Here is a 17,500-nt window from a genome sequence, read left to right on the forward strand (position 1 = left end):
TAAAAAGTCGCCTGCTTAATCGTAAAATAGATGTTACCCATTATGTAAACGTAGGCTATCTGTTACAAAGAAATTTAAACTCATATTTTTTTAGTCAATCGCCGAAAAGATAATGCACACAAATAATATACAGTTTCAACAATACAATATATTATTAAGTCGCCTGCTTAATCGCAAAATAGATTATGTAAGATATTTGCTACAAAGAAATAATTTAAACTCATTTCTTTAATCAATCACCGAATAGATAATGAACACAAAATTAATAAACAGTTATGTTTAATAATGTATTGTTTGAAAGATCACTAAGTATGTATTACCGATTCGGCACTCCAGATTGTAAGGAAAAATTCACTAAGTGCAATAGTTTTAATGAGTTTTACCCTCAAACCGAAATTAACAATCATGCACTAAGTGAAGTATACCATAAATTACCTCGGCAATTAGAATAGAGCCCCAGGTTATTCTCCAGGGCTGGACAGTACCGTATTAATTTCAAATTGATGAAAATGTCAGAATCTCAAAAAAGTGCACTTAGTGAGTTTTACCTCTAACAGGAAGGTATGTCCTTAAATGCTTCGTTTCTGAAATAGGGGTATCAAAATTTTTCTTACAAACTGATGATTTATTTATTGCTCTAAAACCTGGTAAGATATGCAAATGAAATTTGGTGAGTTTTATGAGGAAGTTATTGCGAATTTTTGACAAGCAATTAAGAATTTAATATTCACCATTGGCGTGCATACGTAACATGACTCGGTTGTTTAGAATTACCCCTTAAAGTTTGCCAGACTTATTTAAAAACACCCTGTATTTAATCAAAAACATGGCTAGTTGTTAAAATACCCAACTTTGTTGTTATACAACATAAGAGAATGAATCAAAAACACAATGTTAAGAAAACTTCAGACTATAGTTGGGTTTTAATTTCAGTATGTTATAAATGCTAGAATAGTCCACAGGGTGATGCGAACTTTGAGAAAAAGACATAGCTTGATTCGTACACCCAGTATACAACGACAGTTTATCTGTCTAGCAACAATATTATTACAGCGATATTGTTAATGAATAAGGCTATATCATGATAAAAAATCACTTAAATAGGACAACGGGTTTAGGAAATTCGTGACACAGTTTGATTGGTATACCCGATCTCCGGTATACAATAACACTACCTGTCTAGCAACAATATTGTTCCAGCGATATTGTTAAAGAATCTCTATAGCCTTATATATAAGGCTAAAAGTAAGATATTGAAGAGTAAGTTTCACTCTGCTACTCTGCTTGTGAAGCAGCTGACGTGCCATCTAATCTGAATCCCATACTAGACTGTCTGACCCAATGTAGTGGGTAAAAATGAGAACTGGCATTAACATATTGTGCAGATCTGTCACCAAATTAAATGCTTTTCAAATCACAGATAGTGAATAGCAAATACACTAAAAAATGCACAGGTTTCTAATAAACTTTAGTTAGTTAGAATATGGGCACGGATCGCTTACATCGAGAGTTCAAACCATACCCGGTGTCAGATATTTATTAATTTGGTTGGTTTTTACTATGGCTATAATATTCAATCTTAAAATCTACCTACTCTGTTACGTTGTTCTAAGATATGCAATATGCTAATGGGCAACTGCGAGACTTGCAAGACTCTTCTGCAAGACCAAGACCAAGACCAAGACCGGGAGCGCAATACCAAGACCAAGACCAGGGTGTACTGGCGCAAGACCAAGACCAAGACTATCTAAGTCTCGTCTTGGTCTTGCGTTTTGGCAACACTAATGAGAACAAGCAAGATTAGCAAAAATAAAGAAGTAAGAAGGGTAATACAAAAAAGAAAAAAAAAAAGGTGGTGTTATAATAATAGGTTCATGGAATATAAGAACATTAGTTAGAGCAGGAGAACTGAGAGAAATAACATCAGTTCTGATACAGTACAAGATAGAAATAGCAGCATTGCAGGAAATTAGATAGAAAGGGAAAGGACAAATGAGGCGCTCATAGCAACAGTGGCCTAACCCACAGCCCAGAATTTTACCAAAATGCTTTTATTACATTAAAGTTATCCCTTATTTAAATATTTTCAGATGCAGAGTAGCTCAACCAATGGTTGCTTGAGCCACTCTGCATCTGAAAATACTTCTTCTTCTGGTAGTGCCTATCCGTTTCGGATGTTGGCGACCATCATGGCAATCTGCACTTTGCACACTGCTGCTCTGAAAAGATTTGTAGTGGTTAATTCTAATTCCGGCTTCAACATCATCCAATGCTTCTTGAAAGATTTCCTCAGAGTAGATGTTAAACAGCAGTGGAGATAGTATACATCCCTGACGGACCCCACGTTTGATTTTGATATCGTCGGATTCTCCTGCCTCTGTCCGGATAGATGATGTTTGATTCCAGTACAGATTGCTGATAATCCTTAAATCACAGGTGTTTATTCCAATATTGGTTAATATCTCCATCAGCTTGTCGTGCTTTACTGTATCGAACGCTTTATGGTAATCAATGAAACATGCATAAATATCGCAATTCACGTCTCTACATCGTTGAAATAGCACTTGTATACTAAATAGAGCCTCTCTTGTACCCACTGCATTTCGAAAACCAAACTGTGTTCGGCTGATTTTTTCTTCGCAGAGTCTATATATCCTTTGATGTATAATTTTTAGAAATAGCTTTAAAATATGGCTCATTAAGCTGATGGTTCGGAAATCACTGCAGGATACGGACTTTGTTTTCTTTGGTAAAGCAACAAACGTCGACTTCAACCATGCTTTTGGTATTACTCCGCTTAAATATATGTCGTTAAATATTTTGGTTAGGCGTTGAGTACCGTCGGTGTCAAATAGTTTTATGAGTTCAGCATATGCATTGTCAGGTCCAGGAGCTTTGCCATCTTTTAGTTGTGATATTGCTCTTTCCACTTCACCTGATGTGATTGGTAAGTGGTCATCACATATGTAGGATGAAGGTTGTTCGGATCTAGTATCATCAAAAACTTCCTGTATGTATTTTGTCCATATGCAAATTTCTTGATTTCTGTCTGTGATGATATTCCCCTGTTGGTCTCGCAATTTGCTAGCTGTGTTGGATTTTTGAAGACCAGCTGCTTGTTTCACCTTTTTATGCATGTTAAACGTATCATGTTTTTGCTCTAACGACTCTATCTCTTCACACTGTGATTTTAACCAATTTTCTTTGGCCTTTCTTATTTCAGTTCTTATTTGTCTCTGAATCGTGTTGTATATTATTTTGTTGTTTTTTGATTTTCTTCTTTCTTCCATAAGTTGTAGTATATTGTCGTTCATCCAACTTTTTCTCATCTCTTTCTTTTCTATTAGATGTTCTTCTCTGATGTTGTTAAAGGTTTCACATATATTTTGGAGTGATTCTTCGGCATTATATGTATGCTCCACATTAATTAGCTTCTCTGAAAGAATCTGTGCGACTGTCTCTTTTGTTTTCTTATCTTTTAGTATTCTCATATCGCACTTTTTGTTGCTGTTCTTTTTTGCAACCTTCTTGAATCTAAACCTAAATTTACCAACAAGAGGAACATGATCTGATGATACGTCAGCACCGGGGTAACCCTTAACCGATAGGCATCCATTACGGAATCTCTTGTTCACCATTATGTAGTCAATTTTATTCCGTATTACGTTTCCTGGTTGATCTTGCGGGGAGACCCAGGTGTACAAGCGTCTTGGTGGTAGTTTGAAGAATGTGTTTAGTATTGTAAATTCTTCTTCTTCTACAAACAGTTTTAATCTGTCTCCCCTTTCATTTCTCTGTCCTAGACCAAAATCACCTATGAATTCACCGCTTCTCCCTTTACCAATTTTCGCATTGAAGTCACCCATAATGATAGTTATATCTTCTTTTTTAAGTCGTTTAAGTGACTTTATCAACAACTCATAGAATTGCTCTAGATCTTCTTCTGGTTTATCGCTTGTGGGGGCATACACTTGTAATATATTTAATTTGACGGGGCTAGTATTCAGTTGGATTATTATTAATCTTTCAGAAATAGGTATAACATTTGTAACATATTGACGTAATTGGGGAGACACGATTATTCCAACCCCATATATATGTTGACCATCGTCATTTCCTGAGTGGTATACCATATGGTTGTCAACAATACAAGCACCACTATTTGGCCACCTCATTTCGCTTATGCCCATTATACCGATTCCGAGTCTGGTCATTTCTTGAATGGTATTATGAATTTTTCCAGCCTGATACATTGTCTTCACATTCCAGGTACATATTTTAATAATCAACTCTGCTGTTCTTAGAGACACTTTTCCAATTCTGTCACAGGGGTTTCGCTGGGTTACGACCTGGGAGGCCCTGTGGTCTAAAGGTGGATCACCTCCCCTGCCGAATCTTGGCTTCCGTATTCCATGATTAGTAACTATTTCCACTTTAGTTGGATTTGCCATGATAGCTTTTCTAGAGATGTCATCAGGGACCTTTAATGCAGTGGTTTCTCGTTACCTTCTGCATTCTGATGCCGTTGACCACTTTCTTGGTTCTTCCGCCTTTGAGACCAGTTTCCCAGTCTCAGGACAACAGAGTGCCCTTCCATTTACCAGCTCGTCCGCCCGAAGCCGTTGGCCAGTAAATGGTGGATTGCTTATCCCGGCAAACACTCGGACGTCAGAGCCTCGTTAGTTGTCTAGCAGGATGTACCAGATGACCATGATCTAAATCACCATACGAGCAGGTGAGGTTGGCATTTGAACAAGAGAGGCTATATCTTACGCATCACTATCCCTTAACATCCCTTAAGTAATAAGAAAATACTTAAGTAATGCATAACTTTAATGTAATAAAAGCGTTTTGGTAAAATTGTGTGATGTGGGTTAGGCCACTGTTACTCTGAACGCCTCAAATAGATCAAAAGAATGGTACCTTCATATACTCAGGGGAAAAAATCAAGGACAACATGGGGGTAGGATTCATAGTAACTGGAAATATGAGAGACAAAATAATGGAAGTCAGACTAATAAACAAAAGAATAGCCTAACTAAGGATTAAAGCCAAACCGACAAACATATCCCTACTAAATGTCTATGCACCGACAGAAAATGCGAAAGAGGAGGAAAAAGATAATTTTTACGACACTATGGAAGAAGAACTAGAAAAAATACCAAAGGAAGATGTAATATTAACATTGGGCGATTTTAATGCACAAAGAGGAAAGGATGATTATATACAGCAAATAGCAGGCAAACATAAAATACATGAGAAAACGAATGACAATGGGCACAGAATATGCAACATGGCGACAGAAAATAATATGTCTATCAGCAGTACAATGTCCAAGCATCCAAGAAAACACAAAGCCACATGGGTTTCTCCAAACCAAAAAACAGAGTCACAGTCAAACCCGCTTATTAGAATCCCTGTTATAGGAATATTCCGCTTTAAGGAATAGAATTTTGAGGTCCCGAAACGTCTCCACTAGCCACCGATGACCGGTTATTTGAATATCCTGGTTATAGGAATACTTTTGCTTGGCACGAATGCTATTCCAATAAGCGAGTTCGACTGTATAATGGATGTGAGATGCACAGAGGTGCATGCGGAGATTCAGACCATTTCCTGGTGGTAGCAAAGCTAACACAAAAAATAAAAGTAGTGAGAAGGAAGAAAGAGAGGAATAAGAGGTGGAATATCCAAATTTGAAGTAAGCAAAAGATTTACAAAAGTATGAAGGTGAAATAGATAAAATAATTGCCGCACTGAATAAGGAAAGAGATGATGTCGAAGAAATATGGGGTGATATTTAAAAAGCAATTATCTACACGGCGGAGACTACATTAGGTACGAAGCAAATTACATGGAAGAAGAACTGGTTCAATACAGAATGTAAAGAAGCAGTTGAAGAAAAAGTAAAAGCACGAAATCAGTGGATACGGATTCATAAAATTGAACATAGAGACATATACGAGTAAAAAAGAAAGGAAAGCAACAAAATAATAAGACATCATAAGAGAAAATTCATGGAAAGTCAGTTGGAGAAAATTGAGGCGGAAAGTAAGACTCAGAAAACCAAGAAATTCTACACAAAAATCGGAGAAGAGAATAGAGGTTTCAAAACAAAAGTAAGTGGAGTTAAAAATAAACAAGGGCAAATAGTAACACAAGATTAACCATATATGGAAGTCTGGATGGAACACTTCAAGGAGTTACTGGCAGAAAATCAAACAGAAGAGATTACAGAAATGTAGGAGGAGTGGGAAAATAATGGAACGAATGAGCCAACATTCGAAGAAGTAATCGAAATAATTAAAAATAATAAAAACGGAAGAGCACCCGGGAAAGAGAACATAAACAGCGAACTCATAAAACTAGGATGGCAACCGTTGCATAGAGAAATACACAAACTGATAGTAAACATCTGGAAAGAAGAAAAAATGCCAAAAGAATGGCAAAAAGGGCAAATCATAACGATACATAAAAAGGGAAACCAACAAGAATGCCAAAATTACAGGGGAATAACATGACACAGTGCAGTATATAAGGTGTTGTCAACCATAATACAAAGAAGATTACAGGAAGCAACGGACAATAAGATAGGTCAAAATCAATGTGGATTCAGGAAAAGAAAATCCACAACAGATGCTATATACAGACTAAAACAAATAATGGAGAAGGCGAACGAATCTAACATAAACTTAGAAATACTTTTCGTAGATTTTAGAAAAGCTTTTGATTCCATCAAACGAAATCAACTACTGGAAATATTAAAGGAACACTCAGAAATAGAGGAGGTCAAATTGTAGCATAATATGTCGATAACGTCGTGATAATGGCAAAGAGAAGATATATATTACCGCAAAAGGTAGAGGAATTAATTCAAGAAGGAAAAACAGTGGGTTTGAGTATTAACGAAAACAAAACAAAATTGTTAAGATTAGGAAAAAACCTACCAATAGAGAGGTAAAAGTGGGAAGATCTAAATTTGAAGAAGTAAGTAAATATAAGTACCTAGGAGTCAGCAACCAAACAACAAAAACAAACTTTGATTAATTTATTAATGCTTTGAATTTTGATAAGGATTTCCGAAGTGGAACCTATTTTCCCATCAAAGTTAAATTGTTGCTTATTCAAAAAAAAAAAATAGTAAATAGGCAAAATGTAAAATTTTCAAAATATAGAATATAAATATTTCAAATAGCTAGTAAATTGTTTTTCATTATGTCATGTCTTTTATATAATAGCTGCAGTAAAAATTAGTCAAAAAATTCATAGTGTTAGAGTGTGCTCCCTACGGAGACCAAAGTGTATCCTCGCTCCGATCCTCGCTCCCTGGTATTTATATTCGTGAATTCTCGCATTTAAAATAATGTATTTATTTTACATAGCGATCGATAATATAGTTTCGATCGCTATGTAAAATAAACACATTATTTTATATACGAGAATTTACGAATATAAATACCAGAGAGCGAGGGTCGGAGCGAGGATACAATCCTTTGCTCTCCGTAGTGAGCACACCCTTAGAGTAAAAAATCAGTAAACTTACATCAGAAGATTGTACACCAAGCAGACTAATTATTACAATGAAGAAAATCTCTAGATTCATTTTGGAGAGGAAAATAGACAGATTTATGTCATATAATGGCTTTTTGTGTGTGCATGCATGAACTTAAATACTAATTAAAGTTACAAGTAGGCGTTGATTTTATGGTTTTTAATTATTTTTAAAAATTACCAATTTTGTTGTTTTTTAACCGAAATTATGTAAAGTTGAAATTAATTTCTGTCAAACTTTAATTAATTCTTTTTATAATATCTGTTTCAAATTTTAACTTTCTTGTTATAAACACAAAGTATACAAAAATATCGACGGCAGTAGCAGGCAAATAGTGGATTAGCGCTATATTGAAGTGTTTACCATATCGCCGGACCGTAGCAAGAATGACGTAACTGCAAATTTTGTCAATTCCTGTTTATTGCGTAATTAACTTCTAAAATACTGTGTACAGATGATACAAAAGCGACAGAACTGTAACTATGTGCTGAGCCACTACAGGGTAGTTAGATGCGTCGTTATTGAAATACGCACAATTTTAGACCTTTTTTCAGATGAATAATGACGCAACTTTAAATAGGGTTGAAAATGGGGGGATAAATAAATAATGGGAGGAAAGATAACAAAATTCGGACCAGTAGGGATTAAAATAAAAGTTTTCGCTGTAAGAATAAACGGCATACTAAATATTTAAAAATAATTTTTTTGTACAGAAAAATTTTAAGATCAAAAATGACGCAACTGTAGATAAGATTGAAAATGGGAGGATTAAATTATAATAATGAAATTCGAACCAATAGGGATGAAACTAAAAGCAACAATGTAAGAATAAACGCCATACGGTTGCTCCGGACGGTTACTCTTTATTTAATCACGATTTTAAGTATTTAAAAATTTTTAGATGAAGAATGACGCAACTGTAAAAACGGTTGAAAATTGGGGTAATAAATTAAGATAATGGAATACGAACCAATGGAAATAAAAATAAAAGCCATCGTTGTAAGAATAAACGCCATACCTATGCTCCTAGACGATTACTCCTCATTTTATCCCTATTATAAAATATTTATTAATCGTTTTTTTGCTCTCCTGGGAAAGTTGGCTTTTTGCAGTTACGTCATTCTTAAGCTAAGGACACATTATTAACGTGTCGTGTTAACACGCATTAAGACGTGCCATAGAAATATCTATTGCGTTATTTTAAATAAATCTACACATATTATTGTGATGTGCCGTCAGAAACCGACAACACGCTTTAACACATCTTAACGCGTGTTTTCAATATCTAACCTGGTTAGATTTTCATCAGAGTGTTCATCATCATTTGGCTCTACAACTCTATGTGAGTCTTGGCCGCGTTTATTATTTCCCTCCATTGTTGTCGGTCCTGAGCAGCTATTTCCCATTGCTGTACTCCCATTTTGCGTAGATCGCTGGCTACTGCGTCCTTCCATCTCTTTCTTGGGCGACCAACTGACCTTTTTCCATCGGGCCTTTCCCAGAATGTGGCGTTTAGAAGTCTTTCGTCACTTGATCTTAGTACGTGACCCGCCCATCGTATTCTGTTTGATTTAATGTAGCGTACTATGTTTTCATCTCCGTATATTGTCTGGAGTTCATCATTGTGTCTTCTTCTCCATTCTCCTGTTGTCTCTTCTCTGCAAGGCCCATAGATAGTCCGCAGTATCTTTCTTTCAAGTACCAGTAATTTTGTTGTTTCCCGCTGATTCAGAGTCCAGGTTTCGCTTCCGTACGTTATTGTGGGACGAATTATTGTCTTATATACTCTTATTTTTGCTGGTCTTGAGAGTATTTTTGATTTAAGTAGGGTCCTTAACGAGTAATATGCCCTGTTTCCTGCAATAATCCTGGCTGCCACGTCCTTTTCATAGTTATTTTCAGATGTTATGATCGCTCCCAAGTACTTAAATTCTTTGACGACTTCAAAATCAGTGGTGTCATGGCAAAATTAGCAGTGCGGGAACGCAGTGCCGCAACGCACTGCTAATTTTTGTTTACAAAACCTAAATTATCTATTATTTTTTTTTCTTTTCTTAACCAGTGCGGGAACGGCGTTCCCACACGATGACACCACTGTTCAAAATTGTATTCATTAATTGTTACGTTTTGTCTAACCTTTGGTCTTGGGTTCTTCGTAACCACCATGTACTTGGTCTTGTCCTCGTTGACCTTAAGACCAACTTCCTTGGGTCCGTTCTCGAATAGGGTGAAAACTTCTTTTGCATCTCTGGTAGATTGTGCAATTGTGTCCACGTCATCCGCAAAGGCTAATAGTATTTTGATCCTTGGGCGGCAAATCCGTTTGTCAGTTGTGGCTGAGCTTTCCTTACTGCATGTTCCAGTGTGAAGTTAAACAGCAGGGGGCGAGAGGATCTCTTTGTCTAAGTCCTGTGTCAATGAGGAATTCCTCCGACGTGTTGCTGCCAACTCTGATTCGTGCGGAAGCGTTCTCCGTGCTCACCTTTGCTAATCGTACCAGTTTTCCAGGTGCTCCCATTTCTACCATAGTCTCCCACAATGCTTCTCTGCTAACAGAATCGTAAGCTTGTTTGAAGTCCACGAAGGTTTGGTGTACATCGCGGTTGAATTCCCAGTTTTTTTCCAACACCTGGCGTAGGACGAAGATCTGGTCTATAGTCGACCTTCCCGGTCTGAATCCGCTTTGGTAGTCGCCTATTATTTCCTCTGCGTATGGAGTTAATCTTCTAAACAGTGTTATGGATATAATCTTGTATGTTGTATTAATTAACGATATTCCTCTATAGTTCCGACATATTTGTTTGTCTCCCTTCTTGTGAATAGGTATTATATGGCTTTCATGCCAGTGTTTCGGTATTTCTTCTCTTTCCCAGACTTCTCTTATAAGATGATATATCTCAAGATGTAGTTTGTCTCCCCCTTTTTTTAGTAGTTCCGCCTGTATGCCGTCTGGGCCTGGGGCTTTATGGTTTTTTAGGGACGAAATTGCGGACTTTACTTCAGCTAGTGTGGGCCCTGGTATTTCAGGTTCGGCTAACTGGTACTGTCTTTGTTGCCCTGTCGTTGTGGGGTTTTCTGTATTTAAGAGTTGCTCAAAATACTTTCTCCATTGGCGGCTTATCTCTTCGTCGTCAGTGAGCAATTGTCCTGCATCGTCTTTTATAAATCTTGGGCTGTTGATCGTGTCGTCATTGTTTTTATGTCCCTATAAAACTGTCTAGACTGACCGGTTCTATGTTCCTCCTCGAGTTGCTGTATTCGTGCTTCTAGGTACTGTTTCTTTTTTCTTCTCAAAAGTCTTCTCGTTTGAGTCCTCACTCTGTTGTAGTCTTCCCTGTTCTCTTCTGTAGGTCGCGTTAGTAGCTCCAGCCTCTTGATTGCTTTCTGCTGTAAGCTTTGTTCGCACTCCTGGTCAAACCACTGGTTTTTCTTCTTGTTATTCTTTTGTTTCCCTATCGTTTCCGCTGCGGCGCTTTCTATGGCGTTTGTTATATTTTGCAATTTCTGGTCTATGGTCAATTCTGGTGTTGATGTCTCTTCTTCTTCCATTGTCTGCAATTTATTTTGGATCAGTGACTGATACTGGCGTTCATTATCAGGTAGATCGAGCCTTGAAATGTCTCATCTCTTTCCTTGTTGGCGTTGCTTTGGATGTCTCGTGTTTAGCCTTGCTCTCATTTTTATTCTGACCAGGAAGTGGTCAGATTCACTTTCTGCCCCCCTTAAACTGTGTGCGCCGATGATATTGCTAGAGTGTCTTCCGTCGATGAGCACGTGGTCTATCTGGTTTCGTGTGATTCCGTCATTTGACACCCAGGTTACTTTATGTATATTTTTCCTTTGGAACTGTGTAGTTTTCACTACCATATTGTTGGCTACAGCGAACTCTGCCAATCTTGATCCGTTATCATTGGTGTTATCGTGTAAGCTATGTGTACCGATCACCGCTCTAAGATGGTCCTCTTTACCTAGTTTGGCATTGAAGTCTCCCAGTATGATTTTGACGTCGTGTCTGGGTGCCATTCTGTATTGTTGTTCTAGAATTTCATAAAATTCCTCCTTGTCGTCTTTATTTGCTTCTTCAGTTGGTGCGTGGGTTGAGAAGAGGGTTAGGTTAAACCATTTTCCTTTAAGCCTTAGAGAACAAATGCGCTTGTTGATTGGTTTGAAATCAATTATGGCAGACTTGAGTTTTCCGTTAACTACAAACCCACATCCAAATTCGTGCCTTTCCTCTTCTCCTGACCAGAAAACCAGGGAATTTTCCATTTGCAGGCTTCCCGATCCTGTCCATCTCATTTCCTGGATCGCTGTTACGTCCATCTTATATTTTTGAAGCTGTTTTATGGCATGTGTTGCAATTCCGGGCCTGAACCAGCTTAGCACGTTCCATGTGCCTAAAAGAATGTCCTTATTTCGTAGCTTGGATCTAATCCGTGTTTCATGTCTATTCCGAGGCAATAGTATTCGATTCGTAGCGTCTTTCTTTTTCCTTGTATGGGTTGCTGGTCCATAGCAAAACCCCCTTTTCGGAGGACCATTTCTCCCTTCCTCGTCAGCCCTGACCCTGCCTTCCACTGGGGTTGGTTACCCAATCTCCAACAGGGTTGCTCAGGTTCTCCTGATCAGAGTGTTACAGTGTGTTAATACATCAAAACAGCGTCGGGAGTTTGTTTACATATTTTATAAGTACATATACGTTTACATGTGGAGGAACAATTAGTAGAAGAAGTACGAAAGTATGATTTTTTGTACAACTTACAAAATAAGGACTACCGAGATCAAAAGAAAAAACGACAAAATGCTTGGGAGGAGATTGGTGAACAAATAAACAAAAACTGTAAGTGTTGATACAAATTCTTTTACTTTATTAATAGATAAATACTATTCTGCATACATCTAGTGATTTTCTTTATAAATCCATACTTTTATAGACTGAAAACCTTATTATTAGGTACTTATGTGTCTTACTTTTTCTCAACTCATCATTAACGTCTGCCTCCACGAATAATATCTCTATTCCATGGACACATTTCATTACCTTCATAAGAAACAAAAAAGTTCTTGAATAGTTCTCGAACACAAAAAGCGTCCAATGCATAGTTTCTTCGGATAAAATCAATAGGCTTTAATTACTGAATTGAATTTATATCAACAGGTTCCACAGATGCAAACGATGAAATTCGCAAGTAATTATGAAGGCATGATTATAATTTTATTAGCAACTTCTGGGCTAGTTTCGATTGGTTTTCTGAAAATTATCCATCGCGCTGTTAGAATGCCAAAGGCATTTTCCACAATGCGACGTGCTCTCGAAAGCCGGTAATTAAAATTTTTTTCTGCTTCTCCAGCTAAGTTGTTTCTACTGAATGGTCGCATCAAATGACGTTTCAGAGGAAATGTTTTATCACCCACCATAACATACGGGCAAAGACGTTCTGTGGGTGTTAGTGGTTTATCTGTGGGAACATCAATTCTGTTGCTTCCGAACCATTTGCCTAATAGCGATCTTTCAAAAATGCCTCCATCACTGTTTCTATCAAAATTACCAACATCAATGCATATAAATTTGTAGTTCGCATCGACTAAAGCAAGAAGAACTATGGAGTGAGTGCTTTTGTAATTAAAATAAGCATTTCCTGACTTATTTGGACATTGTATTTGAACATGTTTACCGTCTAAAGCACCGATACAATGTGGGAACTGCCACTTTCTTCCAAACTGTATGGCTATTTGTATCCAGTCATTTTGGTAAGGGGGCATGATATAGACTGCAGTGTTTTCCATATGGCCCCACAACATTCTTTGACAATTTCACCTACTGCACTAAATCCAATACGAAACTGAAAACCCAGTAAAAAAAAATCATTATCCTATTATTATAAAATAGAGATGGTTTTGGTGTCTGGGTATGTGCGTGTGTGACTGTGTGTAGGTGTGTGTAGTGTGTGTGTGTGTGTGTGTGTGTGTGTGTGTGTGTGTGTGTGTGTGTGTGTGTGTGTGTGTGTGTGTTTGTGTGTGTGTGTGTGTATGTTTGTGTGTGTGTGTGTGTGTGTGTGTGTGTGTGTGTGTGTGTGTGTGTGTGTGTTTGTGTGTGTGTGTGTGTGTTTGTGTGTGTGTGTGTGTGTGTGTGTGTGTTTGTGTGTTTGTGTGTGTGTGTGTGTGTGTGTGTGTGTGTGTGTGTGTGTTTGTGTGCGTGTTTTCTCGTGTTTCATGTTTTTCTTTTTTCAAAAAGACATGTTTTTCTTTTTTTAAGTTTGAGACACCCTGTATGGAGGACAATGTACAATTGTGACTATGCGTCAAAATCGTAACGGAATCCGGTAATCTGTTCATGAATAAATCAACTATGAAAATGATTGTAATTTTAGGTGATGCATAACTTTTGAAATTATGTATAATGTGTAAATAGAGTTAAAATTATTTTTTTTTTCAGGGCCAGAATGACGAGGTAGTTGGACAAAGCTGATAAATGTCTACACCAACACGTTAAAAAGAAGGACGACTAGTGGCCCGGCAGCAAAAAAAATTCTGAAACAGAAATTTGAAGATCAAATGTCAGTTTTGGCTCCCCATCTGGAACCCATAGCATTACAAAGCAACTACCAGGATATAGCCTGCAATTCAGTAAACCCTTTCATTGCTGACGAAAAATACCTAACGCGATCTGGGTGCTAACTCAATTTTTCGCTTTACATTGTTACACTGTAGTGTTTTGGTCGAGATAGCCCTGGAATCACTTCATCCGTAATATGAGTACAAACTGACGTTATAAATACACTTTTATCTAAGTACACAATTGAAATACAACTCGTTTCAGTCAAAGTCAAACACCTAAAGGAATGTTGTGCATACGTAAGTGCATATATGACGCCTGAAGACGTCATGCGCACTCGACAGTAGTAACGGTATGAAGTTCTTACGGCCGGTTTCACAAGGTAAAGTTAACTTGTGGTTAAGAGATAACCTCGAAATTACCCCAAAATATGCGTTTCAGTTTCATAATTGTTACCCTTCTGGGTATACCCATAAGGGTAACCCACTCCAACCTCTGGTTAAAAATTCTGTGAGTTAACCATACTTCGCCGTTGACCTGAAACTAAAACGCATATTTTGATGTAACTTCTGGTTATCTCTTAACCACAAGTTAACTTTACTTTGTGAAACCGGCCGTTAGAGGCCATCAGCATTCAACGGGTTAAGTGTTTCATGTTGAGAACTTCGCCACATTCGCATGCGTCCTGTCGACCTGTGCTTCGATCTTACTCTACCTGATCATTGATTAATAACTATATAGATACCTCACCTTAAGGTAAAACCAAATTCAGTGTTAAACTCCGCCCACTTACACCTCTTTGCCCCTCAAGTCTAAGTACTAACTGGCTGGACGGTGGCGACATTTATTGAAATTTTTGCCAAGATTGAAAAATAAATTTGAGTTGCTTGGCTGGCGTAATAAACAACGATATAAGGGTAGTATTCAGCATTTTCACAAATAATTTTAACGCGATTGTAATCTCTATTTTGGAATTCCGATTTTACTTCAGATAAAACGCTAAAAATTGATTAATAAAAATAGTGAAGAGGTTTCTTAAAAATTATTCAATTATTAATACACTACAAAAAAAACAACAAAATAGAAAACACATAATAAGATTAGCAGTGATAATTCACATGTAAATTATTTTTTGCAATTTGTAAAAGAATGATATTTTCAGAACTAATGCGAAATAAACTATTTGAAGTTGATATACAGAATTTCTTTCCAGATCTAACCCATTCACTCCAGGTAAAATATTGCAAAACCTCCGAATTTTAAAGAATCCATTGGATTGGCATGAAATTTGGTATACATATATCTTGATAAAATGACAGGGAACTTACAACATATAAATAGTTGAGGGCCATCTGCCTAGGAAAAATAGGTAAAAGCTGATAAACGGACAGGATTAGAAAGTTTAAAACATCACTAATTAGATCATATTTCAAAACAAAGTAAATAAGTATATTTGAATGTTAATTCTTTTCAAACTAAGATTGTAAAATTAAAATTTTAGGAAAAAAAGATATTTATTATTTCTTGTTCTCAATAAGTACTTTCATTATTGACAATATTGAAACATTTTATTATTAAAAGTCGAGAACAATTAAAACCACGTTCATATTTATATGAAAGTGCTTTAAAAATGAAGGTATATTACTCTTGAGAAGAATTAATATTTTTTAACAAACTTGGTATACGACTCATAATATTTGACATCTGATTCTTTCATTTTGAGTTTTAGGACATGCAAGTTTTTATCAATAATACATTTTTCCCTAAACTGAATAAAAAAGTTTTCCATATAATTCCAAGGTTTTAAGAAATACTGATATTCTTTTCCTGATATTATAAAATACTTGTTAATATCTACTGTATATAGAAACTAAAACTAACAGTGTAGTTTAACATACAGTTGGGTCCACGATTATTTACTTGTGCGTCATTAATACCTGACGAGATAAAACACATACTTGTGATCTAGCATCATTCTCTTCCACTCATGAAACTAAAGACAAACCAGCTACCTCCTGTTATTCAGTAAAAACATATGTTATTTTTATGAACGCACTAGACTAACTCTATTGCGCACAGTAGAGAAAAATTTTTCTAGAGAATCTTGGTTCAGAAAATATATGACACATTATATTTTTGAAGTTCCTCCCGCAAACATAAAACTGACAAAATGGTCTACTGAAAGCCGTGTAGACAGCGAATATTATTTCTCTCTTTCTGATTTTCAAAAACTTTAATTTTTTTAAAATATTCAAAACCTGCTTTTAAGTTTTCAGTTGACTTGCTTAAAGTTGACATTGGCTTTCTGTTTGGATTACTATCACTACAATATTTGCTGTTAAGACCATTAAAAATATTATTTATAGTTTTCAAAAATTGGGCAGTATGAGGAGCCGTTTTGGTGTGTAACTGCCCTACAGATATTGCTGTTGATATTGCTGAGGCAATTGAGTTGGAAAAAATTTGTGCTGCTAATTTTTCCGGATATAAAGTATACACCGTTAGATTTGTCTAGAGTCCTTCTGCAAACGCTCAGTTATTGGCGTAATTCGAAGATTGAAATTTTGAGTTATTGTCGAAAAGCCAAAATTTTCAATGTTTAGTTTTTCAGTTTTTCGGCTATACTGAGCCGTGTGTATGTCTGATCCTCACAGCTTAGAGACCATTTGAAAGCTTAACTCAACGCTATTGATTTGTTATATTGACTGTTCTCCTGTCTCTTCTTGAACCGAAGATATATACCGCCAAAAAATATGCCGTTTTGTACTTACCAAGTCCTACAACTGGCTTATGGGTAGTCAAAACTCACAAACTACACCGGTTCTGAATCGGCCCTCACCCCCTCTTCAAACACAGAAAAAAAAATTCAGATCGCTTTTACTTTACCACACACATACATACATACATACATACATACATACATATCCACAAACATTTTCCCTTTTTTAAAAAAAATTTACTCATATTTCTGAGCTCGGTAACTTTTGAACGGTTAAACGATTTTCAAAATTAAACAATCGTTGGAAAGGTAATGATCGCTTCTATTAGAAGCCGCAGAGGTCGAAGTTAAATTTTCGAAGTTTTTGGGAGTTTTGGGGACGAGAACGAAAAACAGACCCTAAATAGGAAGGGCCGTAAAATCCACACCCTTGGACCAAAATGGATGGTTGATATATGAATGGGTGAGTCTTTTTCTGAACTTTAAGATGGGAGTTGGCCCAATTTTCAATTCAGTTAGATTTAGAAAATCGAAAATTTCGTGTATATATAGTGTCGCGTGTAGGGGGTGTAGGTGTGCGCCACTGGCGAGAACTGCCGTTCTCTGGTAATTTTTCGTAGTAAACACACACACAATTCAATACTATTTCTTCAAAAACTCTATTAAACTCCAA

General features: G+C 36.6%; 1 protein-coding gene across 2 annotated transcripts in view; it reads right to left on the bottom strand.

Moving 5' to 3' along the window:
- Positions 1–7,646, bottom strand: part of LOC114330100 (uncharacterized) — a 314,241-nt gene extending 306,595 nt beyond the window's left edge. The window contains exon 1 of one of the 2 annotated variants that reach the window (XM_028279415.2): positions 7,544–7,634. In XM_028279415.2, coding sequence (XP_028135216.2) covers positions 7,544–7,603 — 60 coding nt within the window. In that variant the 5' untranslated portion in view covers positions 7,604–7,634. Of the gene's footprint in view, positions 1–7,543 lie in introns of both variants that reach the window. The other variant, XM_028279416.1, reaches the window with a different exon arrangement.
- Between the last annotated feature and the right edge of the window lie 9,854 nt (positions 7,647–17,500).

This window comes from Diabrotica virgifera, chromosome 7 (genome assembly GCF_917563875.1).
Source record: "Diabrotica virgifera virgifera chromosome 7, PGI_DIABVI_V3a".
Classification (NCBI taxonomy): Eukaryota; Metazoa; Arthropoda; class Insecta; order Coleoptera; family Chrysomelidae; genus Diabrotica; species Diabrotica virgifera.